Source organism: Eurytemora carolleeae, unplaced genomic scaffold, assembly GCF_000591075.1.
Source record: "Eurytemora carolleeae unplaced genomic scaffold, Eaff_2.0 scaffold217, whole genome shotgun sequence".
Taxonomy (NCBI): Eukaryota; Metazoa; Arthropoda; class Copepoda; order Calanoida; family Temoridae; genus Eurytemora; species Eurytemora carolleeae.
The window spans coordinates 253,807-279,430 of record NW_019396108.1 but is presented as its reverse complement, the minus strand read 5'-3'; the positions used below and the strand labels follow the sequence as shown (position 1 = coordinate 279,430).

The following is a 25,624-nucleotide window of genomic DNA, read 5'->3' as shown; positions in this document are numbered from 1 at the left end:
GATTTTTTCTGATTTAAAATTAATGCAGAAAGAATGGCGGATGTGACGGTCGAGGAGATTGAATCCCTGCAGCGAGAGTTCGACTGGGTTCTCAACACTGAAGTCAAGTCTGTAATTAATCAGCTCAAGGAGGCTGTTCAGGTTCAGGCAACTTTTTCTTTTCAATACTTATTCATAAATGATTGTATTTCAATTTACGTGACCGAAAATATTTGAATTTTTTGTAAAATTATTTAAGTTATTATTTATAAGAAATATTTTTATCCATTCATAATTCTTATTTGCAGTGTTTCGGATCCATATCATTTTGATTCGGATCCGGATCCGCGGATCCGCATCCGTGATGATGGATCCGGATCCTGATACGGATCCATCCGGATCCTGATACGGATCCATCCGGATCCTGATACGGATCCGGATCCGAGGTAACTTTTGATTCTGTGAATCGGATTTTCCCTATTAAATGTTATGCAAGGTTATAATTTATAAAATGTCGTCATTAATTTACTATTATATAAATGTAAACATTAAATTATTAAAGATAATTTTGAAAAATTTTCGTCATGTAAAATGTAAATAATACATTTACGAACCATTTTGATTTATTTATTCCATGGTTTTGGTTAATTTTTGGCGCTACCCGGATCCATATCAACGTTTCCTGATACGGATCCGGATCCGACCAAATGATACGGATCCGACCGGATCCGGATCCGAAACACTGCTTATTTGTGTTGTTGTTAGGAATGTGCTGCCAAATTCCCAATCCCTGTAGGAACAACCAACAATGATACTCTGTTTACAACTGACCGGTGTACGATGACCGGTCACGCGACCAGCCCGCCTGACCAGGTTAAGGTGGTCGTCACCATGACAGGAGATAAGATAAGTCAGGTAGATGAGACTTTCTTTCAAAATTGTTCCATAAAAGATTAATAACGGTTTTAAAACATTTATAAAGTTACAAATGGTAAAGATATTGCTGTTTTTCCATCTTTTGTATGACAAATCTTTTTTATCGTTTTTGCCGTATAAATCAAAAGAAAAATATTTGGAAATATTTTCTAACGAAAATTGATAACTTGAGGCTTTTTTGAGTTTAGATATAAAGTTTATGAAACAAAAAAGTGGAAAAGATTGTTAAAGCAAATTTAGATTTTTTGGCAGTAGCTTTATTTTTAATTTTCATATTTTTAGGCTGATATTAATCTGAAACTACCCCGTCCTCATGGTAAAGATGTTTACTACAATACATCTATTAAGGAGGATTGCCCTTGGAAACTTCAGCAAATTCAGGTATTGGAGATAATTGGATACAAATACAGAGAAACCTGAATCCAAGGATAAATGGATACAGAGATACCTTTATCCAAGGATAAATGGATACAGAGATACAAGAGATACATGTATAGAATAAATGAATACTATATGCTATTTTTCAAGGATAAATGGGTACAGAAATACATGTATACAAGGATAAATGGATACAGAGTTACCTGTATACAAGGATAAATGGATACAGAGATGCTTTTATCTAAGGATAAATGTATACAGAGATACCTATATCCCAGGATCAGGGTTTGCATAAAAAAACCAACCCAAAAGAACCTAATAAGACCTACTTTAAATTTTAAAAAAAATACCTGTAAATGGACTTTTTTGGGTTTTAATGGTTTTTTTAAAGAATTTTTCTAACTATTGCCTTTTCTTCATTCTTTAATTATAAAGTTTTCTAGAATTAAGGTCTATTATCAACAGTATTGATTTTTAGGAGTGTACAACACTAAAACTAACACATTTATTCATTTCCTAAAACTTAATCCAATGATCTTAACAATGCATATTGTTCGAATATTGAGTTATTTACAAAAAATGTTGAATGAATTTAAAGTATGTTAACCTCTGAACTTTTAGATGGTTTCTGGTTTTAAACCAGACAAATCCAGTTGTAGAAATATTTTGAAGCAATCGATCATCTGCAGTGCTTGTTTTTTACAACAAGTATCAAAGATATTGAAAAAACCCAAGAAGATGCACAGAACTACTTCACACCTGAAGTTTTTAACAGTGTTCTTCCTTCTTGAGCAGAAAAATATTAAATATCTACCGATTAATCTGAGTAGCCCTACCCCAATCAGAAATATGTTTCCAAGTGAGAAAATAGTGTATTAGTCTGAAATCTATAGAACTATAATATCAAAAAGTTGCAGAATTCACCCTCTAAATAAGGGAGGTGATATTATTGTATTTGAAGAGTAATATCATTATTGCCAATTATCACAACAATATTATTATTTTTCTTAACTATTGACTTCACACTTTGCTTAAATAGTCTTATTATTATGAATTTTTCTGAATTTTAGTAGGTTTTAACTACATTCAAATTAAAAAACTATCAAACCCAAAAAAAAAACACTTTGCTGTTTTTGATTTTTTTTAACCAGATTTTTTTGCAACCCTACCAGGATACATCTTTACTTTAGCTTACCTCATAATAAATATGTTACCTATATGTAGGATTCTGTTAACCAGCTCGAAACTTGCCTCTGATAAATATGTTATCTATCTGTAGGATTCTGTTAACCATCTCCAGCTTACCTCTGATATACATTTTATTTATCAGGAGGATTATGTCAACCATCTCCACCTTGCCTCTGATATACATATATCTCTAGGATTCTGTTAACCAGCTCCAGCTTACCTTTGATTATTTGATATACATGTTATCTATCTGTAGGATTCTGTTAACCATCTCCACCTTGCCTCTGATATACATATATCTCTAAGATTCTGTTAACCATCTCTAGATTGTCTCTGATATATATGTTATCTATCTGAAGGATTCTGTTAACCATCTCCACCTTGCCTCTGATATACATATATCTCTAGGATTCTGTTAACCATCTCTAGATTGTCTCTGATATATATGTTATCTATCTGTAGTATTCTGTTAAGCATCACTAACTTGTCTCTGATATATATATTATCTATCTCTAGCATTCTGTTAACCATCTCTAGATTGTCTCTGATATATATGTTATCACCTTTAGTATTCTGTTAACCATCACTAACTTGTCTCTGATATATATATTATCTATCTCTAGCATTCTGTTAACCATCTCTAGATTGTCTCTGATATATATGTTATCATCTGTAGTATTCTGTTAACCATCACTAGCTTGTCTCTGATATATATGTTATCATCTGTAGTATTCTGTTAACCATCTCTGGCTTAACTCTGATATACATGTCATCTATCTGTAGGATTCTGTTAACCATCTCCAGCTTGCCTCAGATGAGCTTGAGTCTATGGATCCTGATCATGAGTTTAAGTCTGCTCAAGAAGTCAAGAATTTCTTTAGGTATAACTTAAAATTTAATTATATAAAGGTAACCTGAAGCCTAATTTAAAGAATTTGAACAGCGTCGCTGAACCGCAAATCGAATTCCAATTGATCGCCGGCTCAAATCTTGTGAAACTTATTAAGATTTTCAGCTGAATTAACCGTGTTTGAACCGTGTCTAGACGCGGTTAAGATTATTTAAATTCGACCTCTGAGCTGAGAACTTCTGTGTTGGATACCCTCAGTCTCGATCCTTGATCTAGATATCCACATTGGGCAATTTTGAATTTTTCGGAAAATCTGTTTGATCTCTTAATTTTGGTTTTCCCTACTTTCTCTGTTCTCTCATTTGTTGAACGCAAAATTCCTGGTTTCTAATTGGCTGTTTGTTTTCCACACTTCACAGGATATAGAATAAAGATTTAATTAATTTGTAGAATAAAAAATATCGAGATTAAGCATTGAGGAAAATGAGAAAAAAGTTTAACTTTGAATTCTATTTTTTATTTTTATTTTAATTACATCATTTACGATCTTTCTTAAAATACATAAAACAAAAATATACTTCAAACCTCAAATAAAACTTTATTTATAGATTCATCTGCACTAGTCAACTATTTTCCAGTCACCTGTTCGTTATTTATCAAATGCCAGGTTGGAAACCGAAGAGTGTAAACGGGATTTAAAGTGACCCTTCATTGAAAAAGTTGCATGACCGATTCACAACAATATCCTAAAAATTTTGTCAGATCAAGTATGAATTTGACATGTTTTTTATTTTTTTCTTTAAAAGGATTATTTTTTGATTATTGATCAGTATAAGGTTTCAGGGGTACCGTTGCCAATCGGGCATGCAAACATTTCCTTTAGCGGAGGCTGCATTATAATGGGGTCTCTTGCAGATAGCACTTCCTTATGATTCCTTATGATTTACGTGATCAATCCCTTTCAGTTCTGTGATGGTATCCCTGCAGCGGAGTCGGACTTCTCTAGTTATCCCGAAGAAAAGAACCCTGGATGATCTGCTTTCGAGTAAGAACGTGAAGTCCTTAAATCCTCCGCTCTCGAAGGAGGTGGCGATCTCCTTCTATTTGCAGTCCTGGAAGCTAATCTTCGCTGTCTATCACTTGGTCGTGGATAAGGGGGCGTCAAGGTAGGAATCATTTTCTTAATTGTTTCAAACAAACAAATTAAAAAATTTCCTGAAGAAATTCTGCGGTCTTACATTTTCGGAATGTTTAAATAAAAGATTTAAAAAATTAGGAATTGCCTTATGTTCTCTAGGTTTTCCGTCAATCATTTTCTTAATTGGATTGGATAATTGGATAATTGTATATTCTGTCCCACAAAATTTTCGTTCAACAACCTTAACTTAGTTTACGTTCTTTTCTAATTATTATTATTTGAAGTTTGTTGTTTTTTAATACTTTTCATACCTATTTATTGTTACCAGTACTTCTTGAATCCATGAAATTGTAATTCGTCTAACCCTTTTATTTTTTTTAGCACTCCCTTACAGGAACTCTTTTGTTAGGTTTGACCGATATCAGTCTGAGTGTGTAGTTCCCTGGGTTAACGATGTTCTGCTCCTGTTGACCGTCGCGCTACAGACTGGTCAACAGCTGACAGATAAAATAGATATTCTAGCGCAGTATCAACAGGAGATCAATATAAACAATGACAGAGAAATGTAAACATGAGGAGGTCAGTAATGATTGTCATTGATCAAACATCAGTAACCAATTTTATTTTCAATCCAAAGTTGAAACTAAATACGCATTTTAAAGTTGAATTGATAATTTTATTGACAGTGTTTAAGGATCCGGTATTTGTCGGATTCTAAATCCGCAATGAAAATACTGGATCTTAATTTTGGTGTGTTTATCTGAATCCGGATCCCGGATTTATCGATCCGGATTCTAAGCACTGAGATTTAGGTAGCATGGAATCCAGTTCCTAATTCATTATCAATTCCTTCAACTCTTCCACTTGATCTCTTTCATTCATTTATTATAAAAACAAATTTTTAAAAGCTTTGCTTTAACTATTTGTTTTTACACTGAAATATGATAGTATTGTGATTTTGATCTGTTAAATTTTGTTAAAATAGATATTATTGCGTATAAAATTAACAATTGCAAACGCATTTTTGCGTATTTCTTAGTAATTTATTAATGCCTGACAGTGAGGACACTGTAGAGTTTAAATTCATTGTTATTTATCTAGTCGTCAAGTAGACAAACTGTAAAGTAGAAATTGTTAAAATTATTAGGTTGTGATTTAAGCTGTCCAAGGAAACTTAATCGAATAAATTCAATTGATTATAATATTGATTGATTGATTGATTCGTTGTAAACCCCGCTTTAGAAGGTTGTGCATTTACCCTGAATAAACTTTAGTAAAAATCCTAAAAAATAAAAAATAATTTTTTTATAAAAATTAAAAATATAAGTAATTTTTGCATTTAATTGCACATTATTGATAGCTTTTAAGACATTCTCATCAGATTTGTTCAATTTTTTGTAATTTTTAAATCAATTGTCTGAAGTCCTTGTTATTTATTGATATCCATATATATCGTTTTATTTCAGATAAAAACCAGATAAAAGATGGGAGATAGATATAATATCCTCTCCCAGATGGAGCATCTGCAGTCTAAATATATGGGGACTGGGCATGCTGACACCACCAAGTTTGAGTGGGCTACAAATCAACACAGGTATATTTCTTCTATAGTTTTCAACTTTTATAATGACCGGTAAGAGTCCTAAGGGGGATATATTTTCTTGAAAAATCTCCCCCCCTCCTCTGAAATAATATCCTATTCGATGAATTGTGTAAAAAGTATAGTAAAGGATGAAATTCTTGCGAAGACCAAATTTTTTCATTTTTCCACCATAAGTATTAAAGAGCATATTAATTTTAATTCTCGAAAATATATAACTAGCTTTGGAACCCAGCGCTGCCAAGGTTACCTAAAGTTACTCCCGCCGTTTACCTGCAATTTTACCGAGAAACTAAATGCTCACTATTAAAGTCACGTGGATTTGACGGTTCTGTCAATATTTTAGACAGCTGTGACTTTTGATCACAATTCGACCCATTATACATTATTTTGTTAGCCTTTTTTCTCAAATACTTTTTTGTCGGCATATACGTTTTGAATGAATGAGTGCAGAATAAACAAATTCGTAAATTTTAAGTTGTTGAATTGTAGACCAATTTCAAATAAAAGAAACCAAATGCTTCTTACTCCGGTTAGTCCCACTCAACTTTGAATGCTTATCCCAAGAGAAGAACATTCCCGTGGGCATGCCGAATTCCGCAATGAAAATTGAAGCAAATCTGAGTTAAGATCGGATAAACAAACAGACAGACAGACAAACAGAGATTTTAACTTTATAAATATACTAGCTTGGGAACACAGCGCTGCCCAGGTAACTTAAAGTTACTCCCGCCATTTACCCGCACTTCAACGGTCATAACGGGAAACTGAATTTTCGTTTTTAAGTCGACTTACTCAACTTAGAATCTCATAACCAAGCTAAGAACATTCCCATTGGTCTCCCGAGTTACCCAATCATAATTTGCGGCAAATCTGTTGATGGGTTCTCAAGTTATGATCGGACAAACAAACAAACAAATATATAAATAGAGTTTTATAGATATATAGATCTATATCTATCTATCTATTATGAATCCTCAATAACACTAATGTTATCTGGTAACCACCCCTCCCGGCAACCCTCTGCCTTCTTCCGGAGTGCGTGGCTCACAGAGTTAGGATGACATGTACAAAGATACTGTTTTTGTGTTTGTAATCGTTAAATGTCTGAAAATATGTGTTTGCCTTTTTTTTAGAAAAAAGAGCGAAAACGACAATCCTTTTGCTGTTTTTTGGTTGTCACTAAATATTTTCCCGAAAAAAATTTGTTAATGAATTTTTTAGAAAACACTTAAAATATTTTTAATATCTTATTTTTAGGGATACGTTCTCCAGTTTAATGGGTCACTACGACCTGACGAATCACCTGGCTATCGCCGAGAACGAGAGCAAGGCGAGGATCAAGTTTAATCTCCTGGAGAAAATGCTGCAACCCTGTGGGCCACCTCCAGAGAAGAAATCAGAAGATTAAATCTCTGTTCTCATTTCAGCATCAAACCCAACCCTTCTCATCTTTACAGAAGAAAATCCAAACCGCTCTCATCTTCTCAGCATCAAACCCAACCCGCTTCCATCTTCTCGGCATCAAACCCAACCCGTTTCCATCTTCTGAGCCTCAAACCCAACCCGTTTCTATCTTCTTAGCATCAAACCCAACCCTTACTCATCTCCTCAGCGTACCCAACCCATTCATATCTTTTCAGCATCAAACCCAACCTGCTATCATCTCCTCAGAACAAAACCTAACCCGTTCTCATTGCATCCGTCCCAGTTCTTGCTTTTACTTCTCTCCGCTCCATCCCTCATTTGAAGATTTCCAGCCTCCTTCATTTAGCATTTATTTTTCAGATCTATAAATGTTGGAGTAAACCCCTTGATCACCATGTCGTGGAGTATCTGCACCAAAGAGGTGATCCTCTCCTTGATCGACGATGTCGAGCTGATCAGCCTGGAGATGTTGGAGAACTGTGTGGCCCCTAAACCAAAGGTTTATATTATTTTTGTTGTAATCTTCATTTTTTATTTTCACTGTTCTAAAGTTTACAAGTTTTCGCGGGACACAGTTTTTTCAAAATTTAAATCAAACTACTTTTAAGTATATTTTAAAGGAAATGTCTTTGTTTATTTTTGTTGAAAACTGTAAATTATATAAAAGATAAAAATAATTGTTTAATAATAATAATGATTTGATAAATAATGAATGCACAACATTTTTTTACCTAGTTATTTGTTTGGTCGCGGTATTTATTCAGTTTTTTCGCCGAAAAAAGTTTTACTTATGTGATTTTGTTAAATGTGTCCCTAATTTTGTAGAGAATGTCAGCTTCTGAACATAGTTCCCTGACCGAGCTACTGGTGGATAAAGACAAGAAGCTGCAGGCTGCTCTCAAGCTTGCTGCTGAACAGGGAGAAGTAGAGCAGCAGATTGATGAGGTGAAGGGTGAGGTTGAGGAGCAGGATAACCTGATCAGGAACCTGCAAAAGCAGTTAAAGGAGGCTGAGTCCTTGCTTTCCAATACCATCTACCAAGCTAAACAGAAGCTGGAGAGCGTATCCCAAGCCCAACCTGTTCTTTCCGAGGATCTTATCAAGTATGCTCACAAGATCTCCGCCAGCAACGCCGTGGCAGCTCCGCCAAATTGGCAGCAAGGCGATCCCCGCCGCCCATACCCAACAGATATTGAGATGCGAGGCGGGTTTCTAGCGAGGGCGGAGCTGCCTCTTTCTCAACAGATACAACACATGGCTCCGCCTCCAGCTACTTTCCCTTCTCCAGCTCCGCCCCAACCTTCGCCGGGCAGAGGCGGATCATTATCCTCTCATTCCCATTCTCCCGGTCGACCCGCCCACGGACATTTTGGTTGGAACGCCCAGGGTGAGCTAAGTATGCAGGTCCCCGGAGGGGGTCAGGTTCACATAGATACTGGTAGAGAACGACAGGGAGCAGAGGAGGTTGAAGTGATGAGTACCGATAGTTCTAGCTCTAGTTCTACAGATAGTAACTAGACAGTTCTAGCTCTAGTTCTACAGATAGTAACTAGATAGTACTACAGATAGTAACCAGACAGTTCTAGCTCTAGTTCTACAGATAGTAACTAGATAGTTCTAGCTCTAGTTCTACATATAGTAACTACTAACTAGATAGTTCTAGCTCTAGTTCTACAGATAGTAACTAGACAGTTCTAGCTCTAGTTCTACAGATAGGAACTAGACAGCTCTAGTTCTAGTTCTACAGATAGTAACTAGATAGTTCTAGCTCAAGTTCTACACATAGTAACTAGACAGTTCTAGCTCTAGTTCTACAGATAGTAACTAAATAGTTCTAGCTCTAGTTCTACAGATGGTAACTAGACAGTTCTAGTTCTAGTTCTACAGATAGTAACTAGATAGTTCTAGCTCTAGTTCTACAGGTAGTAACTACACAGTTCTAGCTCTAGTTCTACAGATAGTAACTAGACAGTTCTAGCTCTAGTTCTACAGATAGTAACTAGACAGTTCTAGCTCTAGTTCTACAGATAGTAACTAGATAGTTCTAGCTTTAGTTATACAGATTGTAGCTAGATAAAGACAGAAAAAAAGGAAAATAAAAGCGAAATGTGCTTGAGTGAAACCTTCTAAATGTGATACACTAAACAAGCTGGGTGTTAGAAGAGAATTCTCTGAAGTGAAGTGGGAAAAATCTCAAATTGATGAAAATTGAAAAATTTATTTCAGAAAAATGGGTGATAAACCTGAAATAGAAGAGGTTCCAATTGACGATGGGAAAAATAAGAAAGATTCTCCCTCAAAACATGGGTAAATAATTTGGTTAATTGAATGCTGAATGTTAGATTAATTTCCCTTCATTAAATAAATGTCAATCTATTGTTGATTATGATCTAATAGGTAAAAGATAACAATAGTTGGTTTTTGACATGTCATATCTCAATAAATGTGGAACTAACATCTACTTTTTTACTCTACAGAGGTTTGGTCCGTCACCATCACCGAATTATAAGTCGATGAAGGTTTGATTGATTTATGGGCCAATTGATTGATTTATGGGCCAATTGATTGATTTATGGGCCAATTGATTGATTTATGGGCCAATTGATTGATCAATTGACTGACTACGTCAATTCTTAAAGATATGAAAGTTAAAGCATTTGATTGATTTGATGAATTTATTTAATGGTGATACGATTGATTGATTGACTGATAGCTTGTGGTGACTGGTGATACGATTGATTGATTGACTGATGGATGGTGGTGATATGATAGATCAAATATATTATTGATTGATTGACTGATGGACTTTGATGAAATGATTTAACAAATATATGATTGATTGACTGATAATTATGATGATATGATGGCAAAAAATATATGAGTGATTGATTGATTGAATGATATGATATGATAGATTAGATAAAGGGGGGGGCCACAAAACGTATTACTCTCCGGAAAATTTAAACAGTGGTTAAACATAACTTAGAATTGTCGTAGGAGGCTGATTTTTTGCATGCAAACTCAGAATTATGTATATTACATGCATTTTTTGGTTTTGAAGGAATCTGAGCAAAAGTGCGCGCATTCTGACCGGCGCGCTAGTAGCCAACCATTACATTATGGGTCATCTTAGTACATTTTTTACATGTTGTATGTCGATTTATAGGTAATTTGGCATGAGGAATTCATTTCTGAGGTCAAAATAAATATGAGAACATTCTGACCGGCGCGCTAGTAGCTGGCAGTTTCATTATGGGTCATCTTCCCACATATTTACATGTTGTATGTCGATTTATAGGTTATTTGGCATGAGGAATTCATTTCTGAGGTCAAAATAAATATTAGAGCATTCTGACCGGCTCGCTAGTAGCCGGCCGTTACATTATGGGTTATCTTCCCACATATTTACATGTTGTATGTCGATTTAAAGGTAATTTGGCATGAGGAATTCATTTCTGAGGTCAAAATAAATATTCGAGCATTCTGACCGGCGCGCCAGTAGCCGGTAGTTACATTATGGGTCATCCTGTCATATGTTTTGCATGTAGTATGTCGATTCTGGGGTACTAGAAACAAGGATTCTCTTTCTTAGGTAAGAAAAATTAAGTTTTAGAACTCTGATCGGCGCGCTGCTGGCCATAGGGTAATTACGGGGTCCACCTATCATAGTTTTTCTAAAGTTTGTTCAGGTTGTATATCAGGGTTTAGGTATTAGACCACAGGAATGAAGAATCCATCTAGGTGGAGTAAATCACAAGCAGAGCATTCTGACCTACTACTATGTGGTTTATCCTACCAAATTCGAGGACATACCGGAAAACATCTTCAAATTGGTATTTTAGCATATTTCTTAGAATCCAAACAAAGTTAATGAAAACTAGCCCGTGACATCGTTCTCGAAAATGAAATGACGTAAACTAAACGAAAAACGCAAATAAAATAAGAACTGTTAACAATTTACTTCTGAATTTAAATCATTAATTTTTCTATTTTTTCCCAAAAAGCGCGCGCGCGCGCGCACTTTTGCTCAGATTCCTTCAAAACCAAAAAATGCATGTAATATACATAATTCTGAGTTTGCATGCAAAAAATCAGCCTCCTACGACAATTCTAAGTTATGTTTAACCACTGTTTAAATTTTCCGGAGAGTAATACGTTTTGTGGCCCCCCCCCCTTATTGATTGATTGAATGATTGACTGTGGGGATATGATGGATCAAATTTATGATTGACTGATTGATTTATTGATTGATTGACTATCATGATATGAGTGATCAAATATATGATTGCTTGATCGACAGAGATAATTTGATGAATAAAATATATGATTGTTTAATTGACAGGATAATGGAGGGTGGATCTAAGCGTGGAGCTGCGGATGGAGATGTATCGGGGGAGGGAAGGGAGACCAGAAAGAAGGCCAAGGTCGACTACAACGAGGAGAAGATAATCTCAGCCAAGAAAGAGGTAAAATAGAAATTCAGGGTCTACTGCGTAACCTTACGCGAAACTTTAATTTTGGTTAATCATAAAATTCAAAATGTTTTTAAAAATCCTAAAATATTTTTTATCTTTAAACCCTTGATAGTTTTTCATAAGAAGGGCAGACAAGGTCTATACAGTTTACATGATGGCCTGTTATAGAAGTTGCTCTTATGAACCGTTGTTTGTATTTTAAAGCCCCTTAAAAATTGTTCAGGACAGCGAGGATGAGGTGAAGGAAGTGACAAAGGACAGCGTAAAGGATGATCTGATGGGACTCCCTGTTGAACCAACAGGTAGAGAAATAGATTTATCATTCATCATGTTTTACTCACTGCTTAGGATCCGGTTTTATCTTGATAAAGATCCGGATCCTTGATTCAGGGACTTAATTTAATGCTAAAGTGCTTTAATATCGGAGACTTAGTTGAACTACTTCTCTTCAATTTAAATTGGCACACATAAGAAAAGGTTAATTTACTTCTACTTAGTTCAACTACTCTGTTTTCATTAAATCTGGTTCCAGTACAACTGGATAGCTTTAGGTGTGTTTGAACCCCTGGATTCGGATCCAGGGAGCAGTAAGGTGTGGGTTCGAATACTAAGCAGTGAACCTTGATTTTCTTCAAGTTATCAATCAAAAAAGCTTAAAGTTAGTCTCATTCTTTAGGAGATTAAAGTTACCGCAACGCTCATTGTATTGATTGATAAATGAAATCTAGGTTTGGAGGGAGCTGCTTTCCAGTCCCGTGTACCCTTTGATAAGATGACCCAGATAGAAGCAGCCTGCTTCCCCGACTTAGTTACTCCTGTTCAATCTCAGAAACTGTTTATCAACATTAGAAACAGGTAAATTACCATTTAATGGTCATNTCCCCTCCTACGGTGAAAATAATTGAATTTTTGAGTTAAACTTGTCTAAGAGGGGTAAAAATTTGCCTTTTAATCAAAATTCATTCCCCGCCCCTTCTTTTTGAAAATATATAAAGTTTGAATTATGAGTCAACAAATCATAACTGTATACACTACAGTGATACACGCTGTGGTATTTAAATCTTACGAGGTCATTTTCTTGATTGTCTTGATATTTATATTCCGTTTATTTGTTTATTAATTGATAATCCATCTGATAACATTTATTGAATTTTAGGATTCTGCAGATGTGGTTGGAAAACCCAAAGCTCCAGTTGTGTTCGGAGACCACCTTGTCCAGGCTGGAACCCCCCTGGGACTCTGACAAGCAGATGGTGATTAGGATTCATGCATTCTTAGAGAGACATGGATACATTAACTTTGGGATATATAAGAGAACTAAACCATTACCACAGAAGTCCGGGAAGGTCGTCATTATAGGTTTGCATTTTTATTGATATATGATGTTGATGTTGATGTTGATGTTGATGTTGATGTTGATGTTGATGTAGATGTAGATGTTGATGCTTGATGCTTGATGCTTGATGCTTGATGCTTGATGCTTGATGCTTGATGTTTGATGTTTGATGTTTGATGTTTGATGTTTGATGTTTGATGTTTGATGTTTGATGTTTGATGTTTGATGGTTGATGTTGATGTTGATGTTGATGTTGATGTTGATGTTGATGTTGATGTTGATGTTGATGTTGATGTTGATGTTGATGTTGATGTTGATGTTGATGTTGATGTTGATGTTGATGTTGATGTTGATGTTGATGTTGATGTTGATGTTGATGTTGATGTTCTTGTTGATGTTCTTGTTGATGTTCTTGTTGATGTTGATGTTGATGATATTGTCGATGTCGATGTCGATGTCTAGGAGCTGGTATAGCTGGACTAACTGCTGCTCAGCAGCTAAAATCCTTTGGAATGGATGTTGTTGTGCTGGAAGCCCGGGATAGGGTCGGAGGGAGGATTGCAACATTTAGGAAGGGTTCTTATATCGCAGATCTAGGAGCTATGGTGGTTACAGGTAAACTCTTAAGAAACTAAGTTTTAGCTTAAAATTTTCATAAAAAGATATTCAGAGATGGTTTCCTTGAAATTTGTTAAATTCCCCCAACCCCCACCCACCCACTGCACCTCATCCCCTCACCTCACCTCATCCCCAACAATGTGGAAAGATATTTTCGTTTTATAGGTTTAAAAGTGTTTAATTCTAATAATACCCTCATGTTCGCCTGAAATAGTCACTTTTGTCACTTTTGTAGAGAAACCACTATTGAAAATAATCAGTTTTAGAAATAATTAAGATTGACACCAGACAAAGCTTTTAAGGGTTCGTTGTCAATCGAGCATTGTTATCTTTGCATGGTGGGTCACTTGAAATTACTCTTACAGCCTCTCTACGTGATTTTCGGCTTAATTTCAAATGATCGTGAGATTTTTAGGGGGCGTTTATCGATGAACTTTTATTTTTAATATTTTGAAAAATGAAAAGATCGCGTATGGAAAATTCCAAAGGATGATTTATTCCTTGAAAGCTTCTAAATAAAATGTTCTTATGTTCTTGTAGATTTTTGTCAAAAACAATTAAGATAAATCCATATTCAGAAAACATCCATATTTTATGAAATATTTATTAGGACTAGGTGGGAACCCTATCACAGTTCTGTCGAAGCAGGTGAATATGGAGCTCTCCAAGATCAGCCAGAAGTGTCCTCTCTACGAGAGCAACGGAACTACGGTTCCCAAGGTCAGTTATCAAAAGAACTACTAGTGTCAGTAAAAAATCTCGATTTTTGTTGAGAATAGGGGGGCTGAAATACTACGTATAGTCTCCAATTGTGATCATCTAACCAAATTACAAAGAAAATTCGGGATCGCCGGTCATTGATCTACACAACAAATCAAGGTTTTGCCGAAAAACCTGATGCAATGCTCCAATCAACCTAGAATTTTTACAAAATGCTCAATGCTCATATTGGGCCACATCACCCGGCCATAGATTGGAACCTAGGTCCCCCAAAAAAATGTTGAACCCCTTTCAATCTTCATGTGTCACCCTACTGTATATGTATTGTTGAGAGAGAGAGTTTAATCGTCCTCCTGTAGTGTAGAATAAGGAGGAGATGGTTGAGAGAGAGAGTTTAATCGTCCTCCTGTAGTGTAGAATAAGGAGGAGATGGTTGAGAGAGAGAGTTTAATCGTCCTCCTGTTGTGTAGAATAAGGAGGAGATGGTTGAGAGAGAGAGTTTAATCGTCCTCCTGTAGTGTAGAATAAGGAGGAGATGGTTGGGAGAGAGAGTTTAATCGTCCTCCTGTTGTGTAGGATAAGGACGAGATGGTTGAGAGAGAGTTCAATCGTCTGCTTGAAGCGACGAGCTACCTGAGCCACCAGCTGGACTTCAACTACTGCAACGACCTCCCCGTCTCCCTTGGGGAGTCCATGGAGTGGGTCATAAAGCTCCAGGAGAAGAATGTCAAGGTCATTTTTTTATTATTTACATTTCTTATTATTTAGACTGAATCTGTATTCCAGATTTAAAAATCAATTTTGATTTGATAATTATTTCTTGAACATTTCAGGAGAAACAATTGAAATATTGGAAGGAGATCATCGGAGTTCAAGAGCAGTTAAAGGTAATCAGATTTATATAATTCAAATATAATAAGCAAACAGTTTAGTCGATGCGTTTCTTTACTATTCCCTAGAAAAGCTTAGAAATTATTATAGTATCACTTTTCAAACTTTATGATCATGTCACTCTTTTTCAATAACGAGTTTTTCATATTCCAATTTTCGTTCCGCCGTGTTAGTTCTTATTCAAATTATATTTTTTTTTACATTTACATTTTTTTTTATATAAAGGGGGGGGGGAATAAACGAGTTTTCAAGGTAATGGATTGAAGCAATATTTGTTTTTTTTCTTGAATTTGAATGTTGCTAAAAAGTACATTCTGTGTCTTGTTTATATTGACTTCAAGTTTGTCTTGATGGATAGTTAAGTTGTTTATTATCACCTTAACAGATCAATAATAGTCACGAATGAATGCCTTAACAGCCATACGACACTTAATTAATCTTTAATATAAAACAGAGACATCAAAATATTCATTAAATTCAGTTTAATATTTACCTTTTCACTTTTTATAAGTTGTCCTCAATCGTCTAGTTTGAAAATTGTTGTGTTGACATATTGAATTATTCAAGTTTAAAAGGTAGTGGTATTTTTATTAATATATAGATTAAGTATTTTTCGTACAATGGCCTCTTTTGAGTTTCGGTTTTCATTTGTGATCCATAGAACCAGGAACCGGATGAAAATTAACTATTGAAGTTGCTGTCGATTGAATTGAGATTGACAAATGATATAAAAATTGATAACATTTTACTGTTTAGTGTGTAATCAAGTTCTGAATTAATAAATAGAGACAAGAATCTAAAAATTGCAGAAAAAATCAATGAATGAGGTGGATCCTGAACCAGATCCGGACCGGATCCTGAACCAGATCCGGATCCGGGGTCCGGATTATTATGCATCCTAAGTTTGGTATGGGTAGTTTTTATGGCATGCTAAATTACAGTAAAGTTAAAACTTAAGTACGGGGTGGGGGGTGGGGGGGGGGGTATTTTCCATTTAGACTTTCGGCTTGGATTCATGATCTGTGGAATCCGAATAGAATGTTAATGTTGTTGGTTGTAGGTAAACCAGACGAAGTTGTCGACCATGAAGGAGAAGCTGGCTGAGGCGAACAAGCACTATAAGGAACTTGAGGCGCTCACCAACAAAGACACCATTCAGGTAGCATATGAATTGACTGGGGGGGGGGGGTATAATTTTATGCAATTCAACTACAATACAACTGTTTTGTGTTTGAAAATAGCTAATAACTTGTGGGGAGGGTGGACAACTTTTTAGGAGAATTTACATCCCTAAATTAAAAAAATATGTACATAAAAATTAAAAATATAAAAAGTTTATATTCCTTAAATTTGAAAATAAAACTGCGTAGGATGTCAGATGAAATTCAAGTTTGTAAATTTTCTATCTAAATTAGTTTTTAGATCAAGTTTGTATTTTTAATGTTTAAAAATAAACCGCAACTTTAGTTTAATCTCAGGAATCTCCCGTTTCTTAAGAAAAGATTTATTTTCAGCAAAAGAAAATGTAATTCTAAAATGATTTTTTTGGGTTTAAATAATAACTGAATAGTAAATATGTATTAAAGTACAAAGGTATTCGAGTGCCCATTACCGTTAGTGATTTCACGTTCCTAGTGATACAAAGTTTAGTTGTTCACATTTATTTATGTTTGTTTATAAATTTTACGATAATCAAATTTTTTTGTAAGTTTAGCCGTTTTGACGTTTTTTTGGATACAAACGGGAGAAAAACACACACCCAGACATGCAAAATATAAAAATAGATAAATTAATAATTGTTGCAGGAATTCGCGTTCAGGACGAAGACCCGTGATCTGCAGAACTGTATTGAGGAGTTCGACAGGCTCATACAGGAGGAGAAGGAACTAGACGAGAAACTACAGGAGCTAGAAGGTCAGTGACACGTGGACTCGGGTTGGGGTTGGTTTATAGTGTTGGCAGGGGTTGGCTGGGGTTTGTTGAGGATAAGATGATTTAAATCAGATCGGACTTGGTTATTTTGTTGAGTTTGGTGGGTTTTTGGGGTTTTGTTGATTTGTTGGGTTGGGTAGCTTAGGTTGATTGGGGTTAAGTTAAGTAGGAATGGGTTGGATGAAATTGAAAGTTACACTTTTAGAATAAAAAAAATCAAATTTAAAAATCCATGGCGCTTTACAGAACTTCCGACGTGATTTAACGTACAATTTACAGCGTTCCATGTTAGATTCACAAGGATACTTCTAGCCCTTCATCATTTTCCTCTCTTTAAAATATATAAATTCTCCACATTTTCTTGGTTTTCACTTTTTCCATAAATCAGTAAGTCACTCTAATTGAGAACCGCGATTGAAAATAATCAAATTTGAGATTACAAACAAGAAAATAATCAAATTTGAGATTAACAAACAAGAAAATAAACAAATTTCAGATCAATAAACAAGAAAATAATCAAATTTCAGATTAACAAACAAGAAAATAATCAAATTTGAGATAAACAAACAAGAAAATAATCAAATTTTGCGATTAAAAACAACAAAATGATCAAATTTGAAATTAACATTGTAGGGAGTGTAATTAGCGGAAGAAGTGAATGTGTTAACAGGGTGTTTAAAAAGTTAGATGTAGCATTGTGAGAAGTGTGATTCAGCAGATTAATATTTAGTTCCCTCATGATTTGAATTTCTTCGGCTTTACTCAGTGATTTGTCGGATGAAATATTTTTTAGAATTGTTAATCCCTTTCCCAAATATAATATCCAAAGTCGTAATTTTTTTCAAAAGTTTATGTTAATACCGTTTGCAAACGGCAATGCTTTGAATGTGAAGTTCCTGCTGGCGAATCTCTGCAAATAATCAATTTCTCAATTGGCTACCGTCCAAAGTACAATTTCCTCCCCTACAACATTCCGAATGTACAATTTTCCAGGATTGTATATTTTTCGACCTACGCAAATCCGCTATACTCCACTTCTAACCTACGCCATATCCGCCATACTACACATCCGACCTACTAGCACGTGGTTTTACAGCTGCTATATGGACTTGTGGCCGCAACAATCGGCCCCTTAGCCTGTCTTAGCCGCGGCGCTCGGACCAGAAATTGTCTTAACCTAACCTAACCCTCTAATAATACAAAAATAAACATCTGGCGTAGGTCCGATATTGCAGTAGTTGGTCAGAAGTTCAGTAGGGGGGATGTTGCGTATATACGATGTAACATTACCTTTTCCAGCTCTTAACTTTAACTTCTCAAATGTATACAATTTGAGGGAAATGCCATTCGGGATTTAGCCAATTGTGAAATCGGGAAACTTATTCGTTACTCCATATTTAGGCTTTTCAAAAGATTAATTGAAAGTGTCATTTTTGAAGGCTGCATGTAATTCAATTTATATTTACAGGGTTAAATAGAAGATATCTTTAAGTCGTTATTTTAAAACTAAATTTTTAAGAAAATCAATATAATCAACCTTTACACGCTCTGTACACAGCAAGGATTTTCCAATAAAGGTGGGTGAGGTCCTTCTCTTTTAGTGCTTCTTTATTATTTTTAGTTTTGCCAACAATAATATTTTCAGGATCTCATTTAACAGTGCGGAATGGGTACAGCTGTGTTCCTGTTTCTCTCAGTGAAGGTAAAAATTCAACATTTCACTTACTGAATTTAAACAGTCAATGAAGATTATAATATTTAAAAGTAAAAAACCGATATTCATAATTCATATGCCGTGCATTTTTCTGAATGTATGATACAAACAAAATGATGATATATTTTATATTTCAAATTGTTATTTATGTTCCACTGAAAAGATTGATTTCATATTATATCATATCTGTTCGGTTCCATAGTAGTAAATCTATCGTGTAAGAATTCCCATTATTACACGGTTCAGGAGGAACAATTTTAATATTGTTCGCTTCCTTGCGTTTAAGAATGCTTATTCTTTCACTGCGGGTGTAGAATTTTCCTTCTGTATCGCTCAGACCGTGCAAGAATGAAAATTATTAAATGGTCAGAGCGTGAAAGAATGTAAATTCTTACACGCTCCGAGCATTAAAGAATGGAAATTCTTACACTATTTGAAGATATTCATTCTTACACGCTCCTTATATTGATCTTTTCAACATAGATCAATACTGATATTAACTAAATTATTTTGTTCTGACAACATGCACAGGGCAAACTAACCTTTTTTATATTAATACATGCAAACTTACCTTTTTATGCTTTAAAACAACATGCGCACTTATTTTTTTCTTTATTATTAAAACATGAAAACTTGCCTTTTTATACTTTAAAACAGCATGCTCAATTACCTTTTCCTTTAATATTAAAATATGCAAACTTACCTTTTTTACTTTACGTAAAACATGCTCACTTACCTTTTCCGTTTTTTGAAGTATTGATATACCTGAATTCAGTAATATCCATTTAAATCTTAACCTTAGTCCTGACAGAAGAGTGGAACCCCCTGTGTTTATTTATCATTTTTTTACCTTTCCAAAAAAAAAGAACAATGCTTTTAGCATTACATTGGACCTTTTCATCAAACTTCCGAGCCTCGCAACATACTTAATCAACTATTTTTAGTTTTTCTTCTTTACAAACTTGTAATAGTACGGTCAGAGCTTTTCAAAAATGGAAAGGTTGTCATTCTTGACAATTTCACTCAATTGTTTTTTCACTTTATAATTGGATACTGAAGAATAAAAAGGGTTTCAAAAATTCCAAATTCAGTTGTAATATTTAAACAAATTAGACAGAATAAAGAGGTCGATTTGTCCCATCAGTCTGAGTCAGCAGTCACCATATCTCGCATATCCCGGAACCTCTTGGTTAAGAATTTCCATTATTACATTTTTTCTTCATAAGATTATCATATTCTTTCTATTCACCAAATATTAAGTGTTCAGCACAAATGCACAATTTTCCTGTATTTTGAGAGAAGAATGTTTATCTAATATTGGTTGTTATAGGTTTGGATATAAAGTTGAATACTGCAGTACGGCAGGTCCGGTACACAGGAACCGGTTGTGAGGTGACCACCAGCAATGCCAGGAACAACACAAACCCCGTCTCATACAAGGCAGACGCAGTACTCTGCACTCTACCCCTCGGGGTTCTCAAGCAGGCTATTGCTCCAAACCAAACAGGTGAATACAGGGGGTTCAACACTGGACATTTATTAATTCAACTGTGTATTTACGTCATTATGGTTTTCTCATGAAATGTTTTTTCCAGTTTTACATTATCTTCTTAGTTCTCCGTTCAATTATTTTCTAAACAATGATTTCCAAGAACTAAACGTTACTGCACTTATTATTATTTTACACTTTTAAGAAAATAAATGAAGGTTAATGCTAATTTTTGCAATTATTTGCAATTTCTCTAAAGTATTTTTTCTTCATTTTTTATCTCGCTCATGCGGGAATTTTTTATATATTTATTACTAAGCGCTTCGTGCCCATCTTCTTTTTCAACTTCTAATGCTGCTCAATCTTTTAACATTATCTCTTCGATAAAAAAAAATAAAAAAAATTCCGGATTTTCTTCTTTTTTTGTGGATTTTTCCCTGGGGTCATTTGAGGTCTCACACAAAATCTGTGTGCACTTTCCAACTTTTGGCGTTTTCTCAATTTAATTTTCAGGGTCGGAACAATAGAAGTGCATAAATATTTGTAACCAATGTATTGTTTATAAACTTATATTTATGAAATGTGATGAATGGTAAAATGTTGTGACCAGATAATGTTGTTTGACAGAATACATTAAAATCCAATATTTCAAAATGTGATCTCTGGCGAAATGTTACGACCAGATAAAAGGATTTGAAGCATTACATGAGAACTTTTTAAAAGTCTAAAACATCTGTTTCAAAAGGCACATGAGAATATTTTACGAAATATGATGGTGTCCCAAGCTTTCTAATATGAATCTTACATTTGATGGCGGTTTTGGTTTTCTCGCACACTGATCCAAATGTCTTCTGTCTGTTCTCCGTGTGTCAGTATAATTTCTTCTGCGAATGTAAAGAACTATGAGCAACAATAGTTTTCATTGTGGATATTACAGAGTTAATGTAGATTAGGTTTATTAGATAATAACCCTTTAAGTGTGTCCTGTGAACACTGCAGACTGCAATTCTTCCTTGATTTCGTAGATTACCGATCTTGATCTTCCATGACGATCATTATTTACCATAAAAGCTTGGGATTAAACATTACATGTTTACAGTTTTAACATTTAAAATGTGCCAATATTATTTTAATTCAATAAAAATATGGTTTACATTATTTCTTAGTTTTTTAAAATACAAACTAAAATTACATTTTGATGTTCTTTTAACTTGAAAATTGACAAGATTAAAGGGAATGTTCTTGATTGTTTAATCATCCTGCATATATAGTTCTTGAGTGGATCACACTGGTTTAGCCTTCTTCTTTTAGGCTGCAGTTTATCCTAAAATAATAGTTCAATTATAATCTGGAACCCGATCCGTTCGGCCGTTTTGACGTTTTGTATACAAACGGACAAACGAACAAACAAGCAAAGTATATATAAAGATTATGTATGTTTAGGAGCCCCGAATATGGTTTCATTCAATCCTCCGCTTCCGGAGTGGAAAACGGAAGCGATCCAGAGACTGGGATATGGGAACCTGAACAAGGTAGGTGTTAACAGGGAGAGGGGGGTATATAGGATCCAGAGACTGGGATATGGGATCCTGAACAAGGTAGGTGTTCAACAGGAGTCAGGGGGGGTATACATAAAGGATCCAGAGACTGGGATATCGGAACCTGAACAAGGTAGGTGTTCAACAGGATTCAGGGGGGGGGTTATACATATCGGATCCAGAGACTTGGGATATGGGAACCTGAACAAGGTAGGTGTTCAACAGGAGTCAGGGGGGGGGTATATAGGATCCAGAGACAGGGATATGGGAACCTGAATAATGCAGGTGTTCAACAGGAGTCAGGGGGGGTATAAAGGACCCAGAGAATTGGATATGGGAACCTGAGTGGTGTTTATTGGCAATTTGATGGCAATAAGATTATATTTCTAATAGAGATGCATATTTATAATTGATATGCAAATTTTGTATCAAAACATTGTTATTTATGGAAAATAGTATTTTTACATGCAATTATGGGATATTTTTAAAACCATTTATTTTGGTTTCCATCAATTTTTTAATCAACGTTAATGGTAGGGAGACAAAATAAACATATTGCTTGACATAAATCTCTAAGTTAATACCGAATAACTCACAAGTTTTTAAAATTCGATTAAAATCCTTTTAAACAATTTTAAAGAGAGAGAAAAAAATTTGTTTTGCATTGTGCCTTGAAGTTAGGCACATAGATAAAGATAGATTGCGCATAAGACGACATTTTTCATCTTGAAAGATATAAACGTACAGAGATGTTTTAAAGATATTCCTATTATATAGATTAACTAGGTCGGTTGTGAACATTGACCGTTCTTATGTCATTGAGTACTTGTGGTGTACATGAGTTCTGTAGAGAGAAATTTAAGTTAGTTTAGTCCTTCTCATGTCCATCTTCAGTTCTCGTCAATATGATATATTGCTCAGTGAAATATTGTTGTTCAAACAATTCCAATCCCGTAGTTATTTTACACTCTATTATGAAATCCATTAAAACACCAAACCACCCTGCTTATCATTAAAGTACACTTTGACCCCTAGAAGTATGAGTTCGCGGACTGTACAATTCTTGGTGATTTTGCGTACACAAGTTATCTATGTTTATTTATTTATCTATGGTTAGGCAGTGTGTTTAATGTTGGCCCTGTTAGATTCTCTACAAATCTAATTTTATTATTTATTTTTTGAATTTACAATTTTACAATTTCAGGTTGTTCTGTGTTTTGATCGTATATTCTGGGATAACAGTTCAAATCTATTCGGACATGTAGGATCCACAACTGCTAGCAGAGGAGAGCTTTTCCTTTTCTGGAACCTGTATAAGGTAGAAATATATTTAACTAGGCGACAGGGCGCTTTTAACCCCTGTTTTACAGCTATAGAAGTTACTGAACCTGATTCTTGGATGAATATATTGATTTTTGGAAGAATATATTTATGGTTGAATGAATATATTGATTATTGAATGAATATATTGATTATTGAATGAATATATTGATTGCTGATTGCTGGATGAATAAATTGATTGTTGAATAAATATATTGATTATTGAATGAATATACTTATTGATCAATTGTTGGATGAATAAATTGATATCCGGATAAATATATTGATTGATTTATTGATTGTTGGGTGAAAATATTGATTGGTTTATTGATTGTTGGATGAATATATTGATATCTGGATGAATATAATGATTGATTGATTGATTGTTGGGTGAATATTTTGATTATGGATGATTATAATGATTGAATGATTGATTGTTCAGGCTCCGGTTCTGTTGGCTCTGGTAGCAGGAGAGGCTGCTGCAATTATGGAAAATGTTTCCGATGACGTCATTGTAGGGAGATGTATTGCAGTACTAAAAGGTACTCCTAACAAGACTATTCCTGCTCAATTTCTATGCTTATAAGACATTAACACAAATTTTGAAAAAGAGATTCTGCAATTGTTCCTTTTGGCCTATATGTGAGTAAAAATTTTCTAGCAGTTAATCCGAGTTATTCTATCTTAGAAAGTTCTCAGTTCTGATTGTTTCTTCCAATTTTTTTCTGCATGTAAGCGCAAGTCATTCATAGAGAATGACTGAAAATAAATGTTAAAGGGTACCGTTGTGAATTGTGACAGGCTTTTCTACCATTGGAGAGTCCCTTTAAATTACGTTTTCAGTCCAAAACAACTTAAAACAATCGTATAATAGTTTCCTTGTTTAAGGAATATTTGGAACTACCAATGTTCCAACCCCAAAGGAGACTGTTGTAACGAGGTGGCGAGCTGACCCTTGGTCTAGAGGAAGCTACAGCTACGTGTCAACAGGGAAATTGATCTTTTACCGATATATTAGCGTTCAGCGCTCTTTTTAGATTCTATTTTGTCTTATTTTACTTTTCGCGGTCCAGAAAAATAATGCAATTAAATATCTTTAATTTGGCTCTTAATGCGCACTATTTAAAGAGTGTAAATTTTTGTCGCGGTTCTAAGCAAGTAAAATAAAATACGCTTTAATCCAGTAATAGATTAAAAATATTTCTCATTAAATCATATTCTTGAATATTATTGAATTGCCGGTAAAGATTGGTTCCTCTAGGTTCCTCTGGGAACGATTACGATATCCTGGCAACCCCCATCATCCCTGGCAACCCCGGCAAGGGGAACGATATGATCAAAAACCCGCCAAGAATTTTTTTCGGCGGTGAACACACTATCCGTAACTACCCTGCTACAGTTCATGGCGCCTTGTTATCTGGGCTACGTGAGGCGGGAAGAATCGCCGATCAGTTCCTGGGATGTCCCTACGCACCGCCAACCGGCTCCCTCCCAACAGACACGGACGTTTATAGCAAATCTGACGCGGCATTGAAACAGTGAAAATCCGATTTCAGAGCTGACTGTTCACTTGTTTATCTTTGACTATGCAATAAATTTGTTTGTACATCATGGTGAAATATTAAGATTAAGAATGCATGAAATGGAGCAAATCATAATTTCTCTTTCTATAATCAATGTAGTAGAATTTTGCACCTGTGCGTTCTACTTTAATATATTTGAGTGTCATAGATGATGATAGAACACATGTTTTCAGGCAAACCCTTCTGCGTCAATGATTGTAAAACATGGAAAAATTCGGTTAAAAAATACAAGCTTTCTTTATAAGTTTATAATGCTCAGATTTTTGTAAGTTTTGAACTGTTTTTTCAAATTGGATATATTAACTTGGAGCAATATTAAAATTTATATTAGGTTTGCTAGTTAGGTGCTCTTTTAAAACCGTATTTATTTTTTGTGTGCTATGCTACCTATCAAATATCAAGTTACTCCCTGTACTTAGGAGTTTAAGTACATTATGTCTGAAAGCTGCAGTACCTTGTACTCTGTAAAACTTTGTAATCTCTGAAAAGAATAAAATGTGTAAACTCTGCG

At 34.8% G+C, this 25,624-nt stretch overlaps 4 protein-coding genes across 4 annotated transcripts; all 4 read left to right on the top strand.

Moving 5' to 3' along the window:
- Window position 1: 1 nt before the first annotated feature.
- Window positions 2-5,048, top strand: LOC111695153 (protein rogdi). Its single transcript, XM_023464365.1, has 6 exons — window positions 2-141; window positions 745-894; window positions 1,198-1,296; window positions 3,265-3,362; window positions 4,297-4,497; window positions 4,879-5,048. The coding sequence occupies exons 1-6, from the start codon at window positions 34-36 to the stop codon at window positions 5,036-5,038; spliced, it is 816 nt and encodes a 271-aa protein (XP_023320133.1). The 5' UTR covers window positions 2-33; the 3' UTR covers window positions 5,039-5,048.
- Window positions 5,049-5,911: 863 nt separating this feature from the next.
- On the top strand, window positions 5,912-7,858 carry LOC111695156 (probable splicing factor 3B subunit 5). Its single transcript, XM_023464369.1, has 2 exons — window positions 5,912-6,063; window positions 7,330-7,858. Exons 1-2 carry the CDS (start codon window positions 5,954-5,956, stop codon window positions 7,478-7,480), a joined length of 261 nt encoding a protein of 86 aa, XP_023320137.1. The 5' UTR covers window positions 5,912-5,953; the 3' UTR covers window positions 7,481-7,858.
- An 18-nt stretch (window positions 7,859-7,876) lies between these two features.
- LOC111695154 (mediator of RNA polymerase II transcription subunit 4) lies at window positions 7,877-9,728 on the top strand. Its single transcript, XM_023464366.1, has 3 exons — window positions 7,877-7,996; window positions 8,323-9,050; window positions 9,431-9,728. The coding sequence occupies exons 1-2, from the start codon at window positions 7,892-7,894 to the stop codon at window positions 9,013-9,015; spliced, it is 798 nt and encodes a 265-aa protein (XP_023320134.1). The 5' UTR covers window positions 7,877-7,891; the 3' UTR covers window positions 9,016-9,050; window positions 9,431-9,728.
- LOC111695147 (lysine-specific histone demethylase 1A) lies at window positions 9,706-25,622 on the top strand. Its single transcript, XM_023464358.1, has 18 exons — window positions 9,706-9,804; window positions 11,840-11,963; window positions 12,196-12,274; window positions 12,701-12,827; window positions 13,129-13,331; window positions 13,771-13,923; window positions 14,537-14,646; window positions 15,223-15,378; window positions 15,480-15,533; window positions 16,598-16,696; window positions 17,343-17,451; window positions 19,091-19,171; window positions 20,514-20,690; window positions 22,116-22,204; window positions 23,415-23,528; window positions 23,973-24,072; window positions 24,419-24,520; window positions 24,792-25,622. Exons 1-18 carry the CDS (start codon window positions 9,728-9,730, stop codon window positions 25,070-25,072), a joined length of 2,235 nt encoding a protein of 744 aa, XP_023320126.1. The 5' UTR covers window positions 9,706-9,727; the 3' UTR covers window positions 25,073-25,622.
- The last annotated feature ends 2 nt before the right edge of the window (window positions 25,623-25,624 follow it).